Below are 20,592 nucleotides of genomic sequence, written 5' to 3'. Positions count from 1 at the left end.
TTATCAATACAGTCTCTTTAAATGTCGTATTATCCTTTATCAATACAGTCCCTTTAAATGTCGTATTATCCTTTATCAATACAGTCCCTTTAAATGTCATATTATCCTTTATCAATATACAGTCCCTTTAAATGTCGTATTATCACTCCACAGTTTATGAGTCCTACTATAAGTGAAAATGTGATGGATATTTGACAAAGGAATTGAGTCTTTGCAACAAACTCGGATTTTCTAATCGTTATATCTTTTCAACCCAATGTCGCAGACCTTGATAGATATTTCAAACTATGAATTATGCTGGATCATATAAATTAATTTTGAAATATCACAGGTTTACACCATCAAGTTTGAAAGATATTGGGATTAGTAAATCTGTGTTTGTGACAAAGACTCAATTCATTTGATAAAAATGTTATTATTATCAGTATGATTACACGATAATGTACGATGCTGAATTATTGTCGTCTTCCTTTAGTCTTTATATGAAAATATTCAGCTTTTTATGAACAACACATTTGTAGTACAGGGTGTCCCAATAAACATTGGAATTCAGTGACGAATTCTATATCGTCTTTGTTATGAAATAGCAAATTGTAATGCCTAATTTCAAAAGCCATCATATTATTTTGTCTGCTAGAGTTTATTTGATGAAAACGGTAAATGACTGTAAAAATGTGTCTATGAATCTATAATATCTTTGCAAGATGACAAGACAAGACTCTATTTGTATACTGTAATTTTTTTGTTTTACCATAGTACAACAGTATGTAGTCAAAACATAAACATAACGGGGGGCGGAAACGTCATGTATGTGTGTCATGTACCAAAAGAGTGTGTGTAAGTAATACAGAACCAAAGATATTTAGTTTTTTAATTAAATGATTCTATGGAACTCGTTAAAACTGTTCCCGCATATTCATGGCTATTTATTTATTTTCGCAAATACTGATATTTACGTAATATAATATAAAACTCATTGAAAAATTGTCAAGACGACATTTGATAAATTCTTCCGCTGTATTCGTTATTAAGGGTTTAACTGATACAGTACATAAGAATCTCGGTATTGGTACAGTCTGGTGCGTACATTTGTTTATTGTTATTGTTTACTTAAAAATAAGTAATTAATATACATGTTATGTATTATCAATACATTTAAGTCATCACTTTAAACCAAATTTTCTTACAAAGAATATAATTTGATTAAAGTTTACAATAAACTACTCGTTATTCAAGTTTAATTATAATTGACGACATTGTTCTGCAATTTCCTTTACTGTAGTCATGTTGTTTGTCTGTACCAAAAGAGTGTTCGTGTGTGATACCGAACTCGTCTGCAAAGCAGTGCGACTGGCTTTCACATGCCAGACCAGCGCCATTTCCTTCCCATTCCCTGAAACAAACAAATTGTTAACATAGCAGATGTTACACAGATACATACTGCGTTAGTAAAGTCTATATTGCGCCCCTGATGATTTTTGAGTTGACCCCTGTACAGAGATGAAGACGTTGAGAGAGGAGAACTGGTTTGGGGCCGGTGAACGGATTCCTCTACTCATGCGCAGGATTCTCACATAAACTCAAAGAATATTTAGTGTCAGTATCGTTTGTAAACCGATTTCGTGTATTAAATGTATTTCAACTGTGCCAAGAATCGAGGATCATTGTGGTAAATATCCTTTTATATATAAATAATTGTGTTTTCTGTATTTATTCTCATGTATCGTATATGTTCTTTAGCTCCTCCCCCCCCCCGTAGTTTTTATGCCTGAGATTTGTTATTAATCGCTCAAAGCTTTTCTATAGGGTATTAAAGTTTCTTATTTTGTCAGTTTGAAGATCGGAGTATAAATAAAGATTGGAGCTACTCTGTGTGTTCTTTATTATGGAGAAGAGTAGGACGAAAAGATCTTACTTTCCGGTCCGGACGAAAACAGCACGGTAGTTATTGAATCTACATTAGGTCTTTACGGAAATAGCGCAGTCGCGCAACAGCAGACTAAAATATACAGCTTTCTCAGTAGGTATCACTATATATTAAACCAAAGAATTATTTAGAAAGACGATATCGAATTCGTCACTGAATTAATGCAGAATTATTGGGACCCATGCATCAAAATATTCACTTTTTTTATAAACAGCACATTTATAGTCAAACAGAAAGACTAAATGAAGACGACAAACAAATTCCACATCATGTTTGAAAATTTGTATAATGATCAAAAATGCATTAATTCTGACAATGTAATTAAAAAAAATTATACAGGGTTACCCACACAGGATGAGACTGTAAAGATGACTTGAAACTACTAAAATATGTCGAACCCAAGGAGTATAAAATAGAAGGGAGATACAACTGACGCGGCCCGCCCTACCATATGATTTTACATGCTTTGTAGATGGTACTCCATTTGTATAAGAAACATTCAGAATAGGTTATTGTATACGCGGTAATTGTACAACAGACAAATATTTCTTTTTTTTATGAAGTACCGTCTACAAAACATATGTATAATTATATGGTAAGGCGGGCCGCGTCAGGTATAGGCGGAGTGGGATTCATGTTGTGTTCAATGCCCCGGAAAATTCCAAAATTGAATTTTGTAGATCCAGAAAATAATTAATTTAGTGTATTTATTTAGGGTTAGGTTAGGTTAAGACACTTTCTGTTTTATAATGAAAAGATTCTTACGATCTATTTGAGTATCTGTGGGTTAAACTGTCGGGGAGTCCTAAGACGTTTTTTTTATACATTAAAACTTCTGAAAAGAGTGACAATTAAATGTTAAGGAAAGTCACTAATTCTTTATATGTAAATATTCTTTGCTTAACTTTGAAGTGGTTCACAATTAATAAAAGTGTTTATATTCCGTTCTCGGAGAACAAAGAGAAGCGGGTTGAAATTGATTGGTTTGGTTTCTCGTCTCTGAGAGGTGCTTTTAGGTTGAAGACGACATTACATGGAGGGGGGGGGGGTCTTGAAGTTAATGGTTGACAAGTATGTTCCCTAGACTATCCATTTCAATTTCGAATTTTTTAAACTGTTAAATAAACTTAATAATGAATTAGGTGAATAAAAACATCATTTATAGTTTTAACGGAAAATCATCGTTTGTAAAGTGGAAGGCATAGAGTCTATGTTAAATGATCATTGGTCAATTATGAAACCAGCCTATTTCATAATTTGGTTTTCTTTTAACAATAATTTTAGATTTTCTATAAAATGATATTCCAGGTTATATAGCATATATATGTGAAGTACACCTGCAGTATGGAAACAGTACAACAAAATGGCCGTTTTACACTTTTTTCTAGTAAATTCCTCGCTATATATTCTATTCTCTATGCATGAAACCCACTCCGCCTCAGATATATCTCCCTTCTTTTTCATACTCCTGGTCGAACTTGTTTCGAATTTGATCTTTAAATGACTTATTTAATGAATTAACAAAGAGAAAGGAAGTTTAAAATTGCAGGAAATCATTACTATAAGGAATTATGTAGTTAAACATGTTTTACAGTAGTCTCATACTTTGTGGGTAACCCTGTACATTATTAAGACTCCTCATACCATGAAAAAGGAAAGCGACATTTAAAAAAGTAAATAATTTTGCCTGCAAGGCTGCAGCGACTGTAGCTTGACAATCCAGATAAGTGAAATAGGTCTGTGTATACAATACAAATGTTTTCTTTCATATAACTTATAACTATTTGAACTCATAACTTGAGCAGGGGCGAATACAGGGGGGGGGACATTCGTCCCCCCTGAAAGATTTAGGGAGGGGCGCGTAGCTTCTGAATTTGGAACTTTTTGTTCCTATTTTTAGAATAGCTTCTCAATAGCATGCTTAAGGGGGGAAAGAAACCCTAATGCAGAACAGGAAAAATATTTGTCTTAATAATGTGTGAAAAGTTAAAAATCTAGTTTTTTAGTCTTTATAGTCATTAATTTTGACTCTTTTTTAGTCTTTTAAGTCAAAAAAATTTTCACCTGTGGCGCGATTTTTGTTCCTATAATTATGAATTTTTTTCCTAAAAAAACTTGCCCCCCCCCCTTCACTTAAATCCTGTATCCGCCCCTGAACTTGAGTCTAACGGTCGCCTTTCTATTCCGCAGTTATTTCAAGAAAATTGTTCCGTATTTTTAATATATATAATACATGTAGGTTTTAAATATTATATGATAACCTACAAGGAATGAAACATCAGAGACGACTGTACGGATTTTTCCCAGTCTGCATTCTAACTCCACCCTGTAAAAGTGAAATTGTTACTTTCTCTACAAGATTATTGAAAATTTAAATATTACAATATATTTAAGATAGAAGAAAATATAAAATTTATTATTGTCTAACAGGAAGACGACATTTAAGCAATTCAATGTGTATTTGTTATACGGAACACAGTTTTAACATTACATTGGACTATTTAAATCACAACTTGAGTCCAACAGTCGTCTTTTTATTATGGGTCCCCGTAGTACATTTTTTTTCAAGTGTAGGGGTTTTAACCACGTGTCTATGGGGAGGGGGAAATCTCAAATGTACGTCCCAGGGTGACTCAGAGTATGCATGAGGAAATAATTGTTATCCGTGTAATCAGTGAGATAAAAAAATTTTGTATTCCATATTTGATATTTCATTGAAACTTTTTTGTTTACATAATATTATATTTCAGGAAGAATGGTATTTATTTTGGAATATTAAAAGGTATTTTCTGAAAGGCCTTTTCCCAAAGAGCAACTTCCCGAGGGACAATTTCCCAAGTGGCGAAACTAATAATTTCCATGAGAAGTATTTTGAAATTGACTTAATTTTATTTATTTACAGAAGATAAGAGTTCTCTTTATTTAATTAAAATAAATTGAAATATTAAAAAAAAATGTTGTTAAAATGTCGTCTTTTAATAAGTACCATCCGCCTTTATGTTTCTTGTAATAATTTCAGCTTTAGAATGTTACTTTATAAACTGCAACAATTTATTCTTTGTATATGAACGTCATTAGAAAATAACGATGCAAAATTTTTTATTTTTTTTTATTTGAAACGGTGATAACTTGATACAAAAAAAAGTTTTTAAAAATATTGACATTCAAATTTTTGTTGTTTTAAGATTACATCATGCATGTTTTTTTGCGAATGAATGGCATTTTTATCTCTTAATTTTACAAAGTTTATCCAAGGCTAGAACTTGCAGGGTGTCACACAGTTTTATTTCCTCGTTTTTGTAGACAGCTGAAAACTTTAGCATGGTGGATTCAAGATTAATGCTTGATCCTCTCTTTTTCATAATATCGAGACTAACCTAATCTGTACTTGTATCCTGAAAAGTGTATTAAATTCAACCAATTAGAGTTTCATATATGAAGCCGATAAATTTGAAATTTAAGACTAATATACAGAAACAAGGGGGACTCCAAAATTTAAAAAAAACTGGTTTTTGATTTTTCTCTTCTATATCCAAAAAAGAACGGTTTAAGAAGAAAATCAAAAGAGTGTCCATTGGATACTTAGATTAAGTAATCGGGATTAAAGATATATCTCATTCTAAAGTTTTCTGCTCTGAGGTCCTCTCACCCTGTGTATACGATGTAAATAAGAGAAATGAAATCAAAATAACACACTTTTTGTTTAAAATTTCAAAAAACTTAATTTTTGGGAGGTTCTTTGAAAACAATTTGGACTCTAAATATTTCTTTTTTAAAGCATTGCATAATTGCATTTGAATGACATCTAACTACTAGTTATTTAAAATCTAAATCAATAGCTAGTGAAAAGTAAGATTATTTCATAAAATTTCACCCTGTATTTTCACAGAATTTTATCTTATTTTTAACAGTTCTGGATAACAGTGGATACAGTCTATACTCTCTACATATATATATATTCTTTACTTGAATTTAAGGAAAAAGACCCGGTAAATGGATAGCTCAGAAATCACATACTTTCTCACTTTTTTAAATAAAAAAAACATTCAGACAACATATTTATTTGAAATTTTAATATTACTTAATTTTAAGTTTCCCACATATTGAACAGTTTCATAAACGGAAATATATACAGTACAGAAGGACACATTAAACAGTAGAATAAAAAGACAAATTATTATAGACTCTATAGTTATAAATATTCTAATGAACACAAAACACATGAATTGTGTGCAGTAGACACAGACCTATATTCACCTATACGCAATTTTCAAGCTATACTGGTAAACCTATACAGGACGTGTGGTATGCAGTTCGCCCAATCAAGTTTCACCCAATCACGTTTCACCCAATCACGTTTCACCCAATTCACGTTTCACCCAAACTACACTTACTTTTGAGTTTTACCCCCCCAAAAAATTCTTTAAACTGGGGGAAACGTTATTTTACCTAAAATTGGGCGAAACGTTGTGTGTGAAACGTGATTGGGTGAAACGTAATTGGGTGAACCGTGATTGGGTGAAACGTTATTGGGCGAACTGTTACCACACCCTATTTAGTTCATACCATCATTAAAAAAACATAAGATTGCTTATATGTCGTCTTCCCATTCCAGTGTTTTATTGGTCTCACTGTCATGTAGTGATCTGTAAACTTTGGAAAAATTTTGGTCTTCGTTATTTCTTTTAATTCAGAAATCTTCCCAAGAATTTGTAATTTGTAATAACTACAGTATTTTTAGAATTAATTCAGCTAATAATTGCACAAATTTCTCCCAAAAATATTAAAATAAAAAGAAAATAATTCCCACCATATTAAAAAGTCATAGCATATCTAAAATATTTTTTTTCATTTTGTTCTAACTGTACATTTTTTTTTTTAACATTTCTTCTTTAAAAATAATTTTTTACATTTTTCTAGGTATGATTCTTAGTCTGGTAGTTTTGTATTTAGCCGGAGCTATGGTGGGCGGCAAAAAGGTGATTTTGTTTTCTTTTTGGGTTTTTAATTTTTTAACCTTTTAAACTGATTTGCATGAAGTAAAGATATCGTGAATGTTATAATTTTAAATCAGGATTTAATCAACATTTTGAAATTAGAATGACCCTCTATGTGGCAGATTTTTTTTTTATCTAGAAAAATGGTAAATTCTGACAAACTTCCTTCTCCTTCATACCACTGCACCTCTATAAAAAAGGGAAAAATTGAAATTACGTCACAGTCCCTTTCAGACCCCAACCCCCTCCCCCCGATTTACGCAATAGTTCGTTAATTAGTTCGACCCCACCATCACTTTATACACATACATCTAAACAGTTTGTTTTTAACCTTTGTGACAGAAACAATCTCAAGGAATAATAATTGTCTTAAAACATTTTTTTAGAGTGAATATTTGCAAATTATCTTTTTTCCATCTGATAATCTGAGTTCGTTTCCCTTATGTCCATTTGACAGCCCAAATTTTTATTTTGAATAATCTCTTTTATTTGTTTATCTTTATTTGTTTATTACGGTTTTTAATTTTTTTATCGATTTTGATGGTTATTATATCGTTAGAACTGACGAGGGTCAACCCAGACCGAAATATATTTTCAATAAAATGTGGAACTATACATCTACTTTTTTACTCTACAGAGGTTTGGTCCATCACCATAACCGAATTTTAAATATACGGAAAAACTTGACAGAAAAAATATGAAGAAAAAAAATGTATTTCATCGAAACTTTCTAATAAAAAAACTAAAATGTTATTCAAAAAAAGAAAATTTGGAACTTCGTGGTGACCGGTGATCAATCATTGATATTTTTTATGACAAACTTATATCAATTATAAGTAGAAATGTAGATTCAAATTTACACTTTATAGTCTATTTATAGTCCATATTCAATTTTACTATGTTTTCACTTTCAAAGGGTTTTTTCTCTATGCAGAATGAATAATTAAAAAAGTTCATTATGTCATAAAAAAACTGAAGGTATTTCTAAAAGTATTATTTAATCAAGTGGTAAGTCAGTGGGCCGGATTGCCCGCCAGTTGCCGCATATTTGTACTTCTATCATAGTGTTCGTCAGATCTAACTGTCTTTGGTTTTTCGGATAACTGTATTTTTCTTCTTTGCATAATAAATCTAATTGTCTATAGGTTGTGGTACCTTCAGGGAAGAAAACTACTTGCGGGTGTGTAAGCTAGATCTATATATAAATAAAGTTCAAATATATTTGTTAGCTTATAGCTGGTCAAACGGCTGAACCAAATTGGCTGAAATTTGTTGAGGAAACCCAGGGGTTACAAAGGCTAAAAAAAAGTCCAACATTTTTTCTTCAAAATTCAAAAAAATGTTCACCGTATTTTTAAAATTCCACGGGCAATGCTGGGCACTTCAGCTAGTATATAATAATAATACTAATCAAATAATCAGATTTTTAGAGGGGAAAACTTATGTACTTTAAATATTATTCATAACCGCTCGATCAGTTCCCTTGCCCCCTGGCGGTTTAATTTCAAGGGACCGAAGGCCTAACTAAATGAGACCCTCCATTTTTAGAGTGACAAGTCCAATCCACGATGGTACCTTTTAAAATCTATCTGAGTAACAATGAGGAAAATATCGTAATTTTTGTATTGATAAAAGTATTGAATTCTGTCACTTTCCTAGAGAAACTAAAATTAAAAATAAAAAAATTCCGCAAAAAATGCGGAAATCTTATTCATTCCTGATCAGACCAATGTTTAAAGGGACCGTTGTGAATCGGACATGCATTCATTTCTTAACTATCTCTTCCTAGATCCCGTTATCTAGGAAGTTTACATTGTGGATATCGAGCTCTGCGGATATGCCTAAGAACAAGCTCTATATCCTGTACAGAAACTTATTCAATGACAGAAAAGTAATGTGCACGAGAGCACATTGTGAACAAATGAACTGCAACAAACTCTAATTTCCTTACCCCTATATCTTTGCAGCCTAAAGTCGCAGACCAAAAAGTCTAAGTTTGAAATATTATAGGTTTACATCCTCAGATTGCAAATATATAGGTATTAGGTATACTTTGAGTTTGCGTCAAACGCTTAGATTCTAGTTTTGACATATTCGTATATATTTCAGAGCTAATGCTGCAGTAATTCTTGGAGGCCTTTATGATTGTAAGTTTTTATCATATATTTTCTCAGCTATGGCATCAAATGTATATATTATTATTATATTTTATATGAATAGTAATCTTTTCTTTGTATTCTTGATCTTCATTTGTCATATTTTAAACAACAAGAAAACTTTTTCCGGATTTGGAAATTTCAAAACTCATTAAATCTTTGAGAGACATTTTTTATTCTGACAGATCATAAACGTTCCTTGGGGATATTCAAGATGTTGGTTTGATCAGTTCAGCTAAATCCAACCAACCCTACAATCAGACACGCCAAAAATAGACTTGGATATGTATTTAATTACAAACCGTACAAACAGACACGCCAAATATAAACTTGGATATGTATTTAATTACCAACCCTACAAACAGACACGTCAAATATAAACTTGGATATGTATTTAATTACAAACCCTACAAACAGACACGCCAAATATAAACTTGGATATGTATTTAATTACCAACCCTACAAACAGACACGCCAAATATAAACTAGGATATGTATTTAATATTACCAACCCTACAATCAGACACGCCAAATATAAACATGGATATGTATTTAATTACCAACCCTACAAACAGACACGCCAAATATAAACTTGGATATGTATTTTATATTACCACCCCTACAAACAGACACGCTAAATATAAGTTTGGATATGTATTTGTTTATCAACCCTACAGTACAAACAGACACGCAAAATATAAACTTGGATATGTATTTTATTACCAACCATACAAACAGACACGCCAAATATAAACTTGGATATGTATTTTATTACCAACCATACAAACAGACACGCCAAATATAAACTTGGATATGTATGTAATATTACTAACCCTACAAACAGACACGCCAAGTTAAGCTTGGATATGTATTTGTTTACCAACCCTACAATCAGACACGCCAGATATAAGCTTGGATATGTATTTAATTACCAACCCTACAAACAGACACGCCAAATATAAGCTTGGATATGTATTTAATTACAAACCCTACAAACAGACACGCCAAATATAAGCTTGGATTTGTATTTTATTTCCAACCCTACAAACAGACACGCCAAATATAAACTTGGATATGTATTTAATTACCAACCCTACAAACAGACACGCCAAATATAAACTTGGATATGTATTTAATTACCAACCCTACAAACAGACACGCCAAATATAAACTTGGATATGTATGTAATATTACCAACCCTACAAACAGACACGCCAAATATAAACTTGGATATGTATTTAATTACCAACCCTACAAACAGACACGCCAAATATAAACTTGGATATGTATTTAATATTACCAACCCTACAAACAGACACGCCAAATATAAGCTTGGATATGTATTTAATTACCAATCCTACAATCAGACACGTCAAATATAAGCTTGGATATGTATTTAATTACCAATCCTACAATCAGACACGCCAAATATAAACTTTGATATGTATTTAATTACCAATCCTACAATCAGACACGCCAAATATAAACTTGGATATGTATTTAATTACCAACCCTACAATCTGACACGCCAAATATAAGCTTGGATATGTATTTGTTAAGCTGGCGCTACAGAAACCTACTCCTGTGATCTGGTAGTAGAAGACGTAGGAAAACTAGAGGGATTAGGTAGATTACTATTTACCGTCTTTTGACCAACATTACCGACCCATGATTCCCTTAAGACTGTTAAGAGAGGGATGTTAAGTTACTTAATGTACCTTTGAACAATTAAGTAAGATAACGACCTGCTCTGCGAGGTTTTCATGAAAAAATTCGCGCATTTGCTATTAAATTGTGTACAACTACTTTTTCGAGATGTTTTGTTTGCAACATTGGTCTTGGGAACCCTTGGTAAAGTTAAATTTTCTTAACTTCCCTGTAAAATAGTTGTAAATAATTATTACCGCCTTTTAACCTACATTATACCTACCCATGATTTCCCCAACGAAGATTAGGTAAAATAACGACTTGCACTGCGAAGTTCCCGTGAAAAAATTCGCGCATTTTCATTTTCAAACGACGATCAAATTGAGTACAACAACTTTTTCAGAAAATGAAAAATTTTACCAAACCACAGGGTCCAAGACCAATTAGAATTACCTTAACTTCACTGTAAAGTAGTTGTAAATAATTATTGCCATAGAAGACAAATCCAATCCATAATATGGCGGGTAGTTATGTCAATTATACTGAGATAATAAAATTGAATAACATCCCACTTATCAATAAAAAATTGGATCATTGATTTTATTAAAAAAATCTTTGGAATTATTTCTTTATTTCTTTTTCTTTGTTATACTAAACGCTTATCACAAATAGTATTAAAGGGCCAAAGGAATTGAGTCTTTGCCACAAACACTGACTTTTTAATCCCTGTATCTCTGCAACCTGATGCTGTAGAAATTTAATATTTCAAACTATGAATTCTGTTAGATCAAGATTTTCAGTTTAAAATATCAAAGGTTTACACCATCAGGCTGCAAAGATGAAGAGATAAGAACATTTTTGTCTGTGGCAAAAACTCAATTCCTTAGTTGAAACCCCAGCAATTGAAAAAGACAAATTTTAGGCAAAGAAAAAGTTGAGTATTAATTACAACCTACTACTTAAATTTTAATTCCCCCCCCGTCCCCCCCCCTCATTAACGAGTTGCTCGTATAATTCACAACAGTATCTTACTCTGATCAATAATAAGCAAAATATTGTTGGGTTTTCATCTTAAAACATGCTTTTGTCCGAGAAAAGCATGAATATTTTCTTCAGTTTTGTTTAGATGGAGGTTTAAATCAAATTTATGTGAATCCGGCGTGCAACTATTTAAATAGAGGATACTTTAACTATAACGTTTGTAGTAACTTTGAAACACACAACTCAACTTTTGTTTTCTCTATTATTCAATTTAGCGTTCCAATGTGATAATTATACTAATAGAAAACAACACGATATACAAAAAAATTTATTTTCTAAGACTAAATCAATTTTTAAAATTCAGAAGCTGCTGTTCTGATGGAACAACTAGTTTACTGTGGGGGAGAACATACCAGTAATGCAACTCATGTAGAATTGGACATTTTTCATATAATCATACATTCTTTAATTACAAAGGAACTGAGTTCTTGCATAAACTCAAATTTTCTAATCCCTTTTTCTTTGTGTGTTGACTTTTCATATTTCAAGCTTAGAATATTTGATCTAACAGAGCTGAAATCTTCAGAATGAGATATCCTTAATTTCGATTACTTAATCTAAGTATCCAATGGACACACTTTTGATTTTCTTCTTAAACCGTTCTTTCTTGGATATAGAAGAGAAAAAATCAAAAACCAGTTTTTTAAAATTAGAGAGACCCTTCCGTTTCTGTAAATAATCTTAAATGGCGCGCAAAATTTCAACTTTATGGGCTTCATATATGCGACTCTAAATTGGTTGAATTTTATGCACTTTTCAGGATACAAGTGCAAGATTATGTTAGTCTCGAAATTAAGAAAAAGCGAGGATCAAGCATTAATCTTGATATCCACCATTCTAAAGTTTTCAGCTCTGACCTCATAGTTTGGAAATAAAGATTAACGGGAGAAAAATATCATAGAAAAAAATCTAGAAGATTTAGTAGAATATTTGTTATTTCTGATTTTAATCAATTTTATCTAAAGCCCTTTAAAGTATTTAATTAAAAAATATTGTTTAAAAATATCATAAGTTGCAATCTCGTCTCTCCAGATGGTGTTGTAAGGTAAACCAATTTTTTTTTCAATTTGTCACTATTTTTTTCTTTCTTTAATACTCTCATCAAAACTAATGCCAGTTTAAAATAAGACAAAAAGTGAGTCAGATAGAAAAAACTTATTATTCATTCTTTTTTCAATTTTTTTGAATTGGTACCGTTGTTAATTGTAAATGCCACTTTTTTTAAATGGAGGATCACTTGAAATTACGTCTACAATCCCTTTAATAGAATATTTTATTTAGTCACATCTGTTTTGTGAATGAGCTGGGGAGGTGGGTTGAGATAGAAAGCATGAATGTGGCAAGATCCCGTTTTACTCTGACAGCTCTAGGAGACAACCTTCTAGCAGTTGGGGGAAGAAATAAGGACGGGTAAGATTGTATTTTGATACAGTGAGAACCAGAAAACTGTGAAATATGAAGGCGACATTACAGCAATATTAAGTATATTTGATAATGTTACAAAGCATATAGTTTTACTAGTAACTTATAAACTCAATTGTCAATTATACCTTAACTCATAAAGTCGTCTTCATATTCCAGAGTGTGCTGGCTCTTACTGTATAAAAAAGATTTAGTCAGAGGTTAAAGCTTTTGATTTGGATAGACTTTAATTTTTTTGACTTAAATTGAGGTTTACCGCCTAAACTTTTAAATTGAAGGATTAAAGTTTAATTGTATTAACTAAACTCGAGGTTTACCGCCTAAACGAGGTTTACCGCCTAAACTTTTAAATTGAAGGATTAAAGTTTAATTGTATTAACTAAACTCGAGGTTTACCGCCTAAACATGCATTTTCAAATACAAGTTTTGGCCTCCGGAAAAAGAAACCTTTTCAGCCAAATCAGGCCTGATTTTTATTTTATTTTAGATTTCTTTCTTCAATGGAGATTTTCGATGGAAGCAGCTGGAAACTTTTACCTTTTAATCTGACACAAAGCAGATATGATCACTGTGCAATTCCAATCAGGTATTAAACTAATCCCTATCAGGTACTAAGCTAATACCTATCAGGTACTAAGCTAATCTCTATCAGGTACTAAGCTAATACCTATCAAGCACTAAGCTAATACCTATCAAGTACTAAGCTAATCCCTATCAGGGATAAATATAATCCCCATCAAGTACTATAGCTAATTCCTTTCAGGTACTAAGCTAATCCCTATCAAGTACTAAGCTATTCCCAGTCAGGTACTAAACTAATCCCTATCAGGTACCACAAGCAAATTCCCATCAGATAATAAATTAATCTCTATCATGAACTAAGCTAATCCAAAGGTACCAAGCTAATCTCTATCAGGTACTAAGCTAATTCCTATCTTGTACTTATATAACCCCGTTCATTAAATTTGAGTTTTTTATAATTGTTAAATGTTAGAATGGAATTCGGGAGAATTTTTTTTTTATTTTTTGAAGAATTTCTCTTTACTTACTGGTTAAGATTTTTTTATGAATGTTAGGATATTTAATATTGAATATTTAAAAAGAGAAATCTTTTTTAAAATCAAAGGATTTTTGTTTACAAACCTGTTAAAAAAAATAAGAAATTAAATTTTTTTAGTGAAAGTAAAGTTCTGGTAATTGGAGGAGAGGTGGAGGGAAATATTGACTTGTCTACTGTAGAGATTTATGATATAAATGAGGGGTTTATGGAACAGCTTCCACCTATGCCAACAGCAAGGTAATTCTCTAGCTCTTCGCTGGAAGTTTATTTTTGATTTGTCAGTGTAAAATATCGATCTGTTCTATCTCTGGAAAAGAAGGTTCTTCATGCTTATCAAAATAATAGATAATTCTATCATGAATTAATAAAAAAAAATGTGATACAAACCTTTTCGTCATGCCTATTATTCTGATTTTTTATTTCAAGCATTAAAAAATGTATTTTATTCTATTTCACGTATAAATATGAAATTTTATCAAAACTTTAAGAGATTCTATCTAGGGTTATAACATTCTATAGTAGTAATACAAATAATAATTAATAATTATATTAATAATAATAATAATAATAATAATAATAATAATAATACTAAATGTCTGCAGGTATACCCATGATTGTGCTTTCTACAATGGAGAAGCATATGTTGCAGGAGGATTCAATGGTCACCGTCTCAATGTTGTGGAAATTTACAATCCTTGGTTGCGCTCTTGGAGAACAGGACCTCCGATGCTCAATGCACGTGCTGATGTGACCATGGAGGTGGTAGATGACAACTTGGTGGTGTTCGGAGGCAGTGATGGAGGCTATAACTCTCTCCAAACTATGGAAAGGTTTGATGGAGAGGCCTGGAGGGAAGAACCTATGCAATATCAGCATTCCCATCATGCATCAGTAGCTATATCATGCTGATCCGCACTCCCATCATACATCAGTAGCTATATCATGCTGATCAGTACTTCCATCACACATCAGTAGCTATATCATGCTGATCCGCACTCCCACCATGTATCAGTAGCTATATCATGCTGATCAGTACTCCCATCATACATCAGTAGCTATATCATGCTGATCAGTACTCCCATCATGCATCAGTAGCTATATCATGCTGATCCGCACTCCCATCATGCATCAGTAGCTATATCATGCTGATCAGTACTACCATCATGCATCAGTAGCTATATCATGCTGATCAGCACTCCCATCATGCATCAGTGGCTATATTATGCTGATCAGTACTTCCATCATACATCAGTAGCTATATCATGCTGATCAGTACTTCCATCATACATCAGTAGCTATAGCATGCTGATCAGTACTCCCATTATACATCAGGAGCTATATCATGCTGATCAGTACTCCCATCACACATCAGGAGCTATATCATGCTGATCAGTACTCCCATCATTCATCAGTATAGTTATATCATGCTGATCAGTACTCCCATCATACATCAGTAGCTAATCATGCTGATCAGTACTCCCATCATTCATCAGTATAGTTATATCATGCTGATCAGTACTCCCATCATACATCAGTAGCTATATCATGCTGATCAGTACTCCCATCATGCATCAGGAGCTATATCATGCTGATCAGTACTCCCATCATACATCAGGAGCTATATCATGCTGATCCGCACTCCCATCATACATCAGTAGCTATATCATGCTGATCAGTACTCCTATCATACATCACTAGCTTATCATGCTGATAGTATTACTTTTTCATTTTAAATAAATCTTTATTAACTTGAATCTGTGTTTTTTAGAATTTTAACCACTCTGAGACGTATTTGAGATTTCCCCCTCCCCCTATAGACGTGAAAAACCTTTACACTTGCAGTAATCCCGGCCCCGTGGTTGCAAACAGCTTTGTATCAATTATTACAATTTCTAAGCTTTTTTTTCTTCTTCTCTACAATATAGATTTGTACAGAATTATAAAAAATGATCAACTGGTTTTCGAACATTTGACATAGTTTTACGTCAAACGGAAACTACAAAATGTTACTTAAACGAACTCTTCTAAATTTAAAAATCTATAAACTAGAGCACTTTTTCGAGTCATCGTTTTTTGGGCCACCCTTCGGCCTGTATTTATTTATCTATGCATTCATTTACCTTCTATATTGTAAGTTATGTAACCATCCATCTCTCTATCTACATTTTTTATCTATCCATGTACATTATACATATCTATCTATGCATCCATGCTATCTTCTATATTGTTTTCTTTTAAATACATCTATCTATTTATCTATTGATCTATCTAACTAACTAACTGGTCAACTTTACCCACAATATGCTTACTTCCGGTTTGAATCGGAAACGGAACTATGATAGAAACCATTATTCATTTCAAACCAACGCTATTGTTCCGATATTTTTCTCAGGTTACAAAACCAGACTAAATATCATTATCTTTTACAGGCGCAACTAGGGGGGGGGGGCAAAGAATTTTAATGAAAATTTATACATTGTTGTAAGTGACAAAAGTTAAAAGGAATATAGAGTGGCATATGTGGTTTAAAACTTTAATCTTTTAATAATACCCATGCATGTATTTCTGTCAGAAAACTGATTTTTTTAACTTTGGGTTTTCTAGTTATAAGTAATTTGCGGATTTCTATGGCACAAAAAAGAAAGGATACATCAGACAAGCGTCTGAGAGGGTCCCTCGTAAAGAAATAGTCACTTTAAGAGTGTCATAAACCATTCACAACTATTACATTGCCATTTCTTTATCTGAGAACCTGTGCCAAAGATATCATTGTTTCTCAAACTGGATGAACATTTTTTAATTCAAAATAGTTTAAAACATATGATACTGATAAATATTTATTTTTTATATTTCTATGGTAACTGTCTGTGCTATATACAATATAATGCCGTTATAAAACTTTACAATGCGAATAAGATAACATAAAAGTGGGACCCATACAACTACGAACAGGGGCGGATACAGGATTTAAGTGAGGGGGGGGGGCAAGACTTTTTAGGAACAAAAAAATTAATAATTAGGAACAAAAATTTTTTTTGACTTTAAAGACTCAAAAAGAGTCAAAATTATTGACTAAAGACTAAAAAAACTAGATTTTTAACTTTAAGGAAGAAAATTAACGGATTAGAACAGGAATTTAGGAACAATTAAAAGATTGTTCAGGAATTAGGAACAAAATTAAAGGATTCGGACAGGGATTTAGGAACAATAAAAAGATTGTTCAGGAATTAGGAACAAAAATAATGGATTAGAACAGGGATTTAGGAACAATAAAAATATCGTTCAGGAATTAGGAACAAAAATATTGGATTAGGACAGGGATTTAAGTTGGGTCGGACACAGTATTAGGAACAGGAACAATAATAGGAACATTAGCAATTTGAAAACAAAAAGAAATTACTAGTTATACTTAAACATCAAAATTAGGACCAATATTACAATTTTGATAAATGAGTATTGATTAAGGAACATTACTAGATATGAACAATATTATAACTTAAGTCTAGTTTCTTACAAATTTCTAATTCTAAATTTATCGTTAACAATAACATTTACTTGTTGTCGTTGATTTTTAAATTAAACTGAAGAAAAGAAAGTCAAGATTTCAATTAAATAAAAAAGCTTGAAATTGAAAAACACATTCGATTTATAAAATTGGGAACATTTTTTGACTCGAAATTTCAGGGAGGGGCTACGCCCCTGACTACGAAATAGGAATTTGATAGACAAGCAGTACAATACGTGTATATATTTAATGTTATTATATATGCCAACATATTATGAGTGTAAGTCGTCTTCCTATTTAATAGTTTTTCGGGTCCAACTGTAGTTATGAATTCAATTCAAGACTTGATAAAATAGTTTTAATTATTTTTGGAAACAGTTTAATAATGTGACATGTTACGTTTTCGTAAAAAAAACGACACACACAATGAATGATAGATATAAAAATGTTTAAATCTTAATTATTCAATTTTAAATCTTCATATATTTGAAGCCCCCCCCCTCTGGAAAAACCCTGCGTACATCCCTGATTTGGAGAATGTATCTATTTACAATTTAAAGTTTGAATGATAGTTTGAGAAAGAATGAAAAGCAGAGGAGAAAACAGCGAATTGTAAAGAATTATTGAATCTTTGAACCTATCAAATTTTAGTTTTTAATCCTTTTCAAAAAGTTTCTTGATCCTATGAACCAGCCCAGTTCTCCCTGCTCTCCCGGCTACCCTGAGCCTGAGCCCCGGGTTCCGACTGTGCGCCTGCATATTGTTGTACACGGAGAGAGGGATCTCAATCTCAACCTGCTCCTGCTCCCTCTCATCAGTTAATCTTTCACACTGGATTATTACCATTTTCTCAACCTTCTCCGGGTCCCGGTTGGAGTCCTTTCTCTGGGTTCTGGTTGAGATCGCAAGGATCGGAGAATTCCGGGGTTTCTGTATACTTAGATCCAGGTTGCTCCCAAATCTTCCCAAGTATTTTCTGGAATTATAAAAAAGTTAAACAAAGGAACTGATTACTTCCCTCGAAACTTCTAATACAGTGAAACCCTTAATAACGAATACATCGGAAGAATTTATCAAATGTCGTCTTGACAATTTTTCAATGAGTTTTATGCTATATTACGTAAATTTCAGTATTTGCGAAAATAAATAAATAGCCATGAATATGCGGGAACAGTTTTAAAGAGTTCCATATAATCATTTAATTAAAAAACTAAATATCTGCAACATTCCATTATCAGAAAGTGAAGAATACGACTTTTGTTTAATTATTTCGATGTATTCGTTATCAAGGGTTTCACTGTAGATATATCTTTGCAACCTGATGTCGTGTATATTTGATATTTCAAGCTATGAATTCAACAAGATCTATCAGTCAAACTTTGAAATATCAGCTGTTTACACAATCAGGTTACAAAGATATAGGACAAATCATTTAGGGTTTGAAACGAGTAATCGGTTTCTGTCTATGAGAAAATTTAATCTTAATGAATATAAGTAAATTCAAAAATCAATATTTCTAAATAAAAATCTATTTTTGTTGAATTAAATATATAAAAGCATTTAGATTCATGAATTCATGAAAAATGTTTTATATTTTTGCTGATCATAGAAGAACTGAAAGAGGCCTTCTTAGCAAATCCGGTAGGATCAAATATCACTTCACGAAATTATTCATATAAAAAACTTATCAACATGCTTTACAGGGGACTATAAGCGTAATTTCAAGTGACCCTTCATGCAAAGATGGCATTACCTGATTCACAACGGTACCCTTTAAAGACGTCTTAGTAATTAAAGGAATAAACCAATGATATGTGTATTTAGTTTTAATTTTTGGAATAAAAATGGTTTTAGAGCATTTAGCATTCTCTCAAATATCAAGATTTTTGAAAGAGCTTCTTACCTTTGAACATTTGGTTTTTGATCTAGCAGATCTGGTTGAGATAAATATATTCTTCTCCGTCTCTCCAGGTGTACAGGAAGAGGTCCCAACCCTCTCCTCTCAAACCCTCGGGGATAGATTACACCCGGAGTAAGGACGCTCGTCCCACCTTTCTCAAGATGCATCTTAGATAGACAAAAAATTCATTTCTGAAAATAAAATTTTAAAAGTCTTTTGATTGCATTTTTTAACATCCTTTGTTCTTCTCCATTGATTTCATTCAAAACATGAAATTTTTAATTTTAGAAAAATTATTTATAAGAATAAAATGCTGAACAAAGAGAGACTAGAAACTGGAACCCCTCCTATATTTTACCAAGCTACCGAACCGTAAAGAGAAGATCAGGAAAACCATGAATCATCCATGAGAGACACGTCTACAAAAGATAGTTCAGTGTTACAGTGGGACCCGTGGAATATTAATATGACTTTAAAAAATCCGATAAACATAAAACACAGCAGGTGTGCATTTTACAAAAAATCCATTTCAGTCGATTTTAAAGCTTTCAAGTTAATATTTTTTTAAATAACATCTACTTCAAAAACACATAAGATTGCTTCGTATTCCATATTTTTATGAGTCCCACTGTAGCTATTAAATATAGATGAAAACAAATACTAAGATAATGAGACATAATCATAAAGAACGTAAATAATATTTTTATAACTATAGGTTCTAAATTTTATAATAGAATTTCTTCTTACAACAGATCTGTTGACAACAAAACAATGTCTCTAGCTTGTTTATGAGATAGTTAAGAAGAAAAGGGTGTAGGAGTATAGAGAGTACTGTACATGATGGAGTGCTTCAGAGAGAGGTGGGAGGGACAAGGCTTTTTCTAACTTGTAAAAACATCATGATAAATCATTTCATTCTCAACTTCATTTATTGAGC

At 32.1% G+C, this 20,592-nt stretch overlaps 2 protein-coding genes across 2 annotated transcripts; one reads left to right on the top strand and one right to left on the bottom strand.

Annotated features, from left to right (window-relative positions):
• The first annotated feature begins 1,513 nt into the window (after positions 1-1,513).
• Positions 1,514-16,004, top strand: LOC111701239 (influenza virus NS1A-binding protein). The gene is made up of 12 exons (XM_023472434.1): positions 1,514-1,669; positions 1,833-1,941; positions 6,848-6,906; positions 8,070-8,104; positions 9,034-9,071; positions 10,641-10,706; positions 12,073-12,123; positions 12,801-12,813; positions 13,050-13,178; positions 13,678-13,776; positions 14,368-14,487; positions 14,853-16,004. Exons 3-12 carry the CDS (start codon positions 6,850-6,852, stop codon positions 15,157-15,159), a joined length of 915 nt encoding a protein of 304 aa, XP_023328202.1. The 5' UTR covers positions 1,514-1,669; positions 1,833-1,941; positions 6,848-6,849; the 3' UTR covers positions 15,160-16,004.
• A 1,839-nt stretch (positions 16,005-17,843) lies between these two features.
• On the bottom strand, positions 17,844-19,842 carry LOC111701309 (uncharacterized). Its single transcript, XM_023472540.1, has 2 exons — positions 19,659-19,842; positions 17,844-18,731 (listed from the first exon to the last, which is right to left on the bottom strand). The coding sequence occupies exons 1-2, from the start codon at positions 19,820-19,822 to the stop codon at positions 18,410-18,412; spliced, it is 486 nt and encodes a 161-aa protein (XP_023328308.1). The 5' UTR covers positions 19,823-19,842; the 3' UTR covers positions 17,844-18,409.
• Between the last annotated feature and the right edge of the window lie 750 nt (positions 19,843-20,592).

The sequence above is a fragment of the Eurytemora carolleeae genome, unplaced genomic scaffold (genome assembly GCF_000591075.1).
Source record: "Eurytemora carolleeae unplaced genomic scaffold, Eaff_2.0 scaffold26, whole genome shotgun sequence".
Classification (NCBI taxonomy): Eukaryota; Metazoa; Arthropoda; class Copepoda; order Calanoida; family Temoridae; genus Eurytemora; species Eurytemora carolleeae.
The sequence above is the reverse complement of the archived record's forward strand: the minus strand, read 5'-3'. Positions and strand labels throughout refer to the sequence as shown.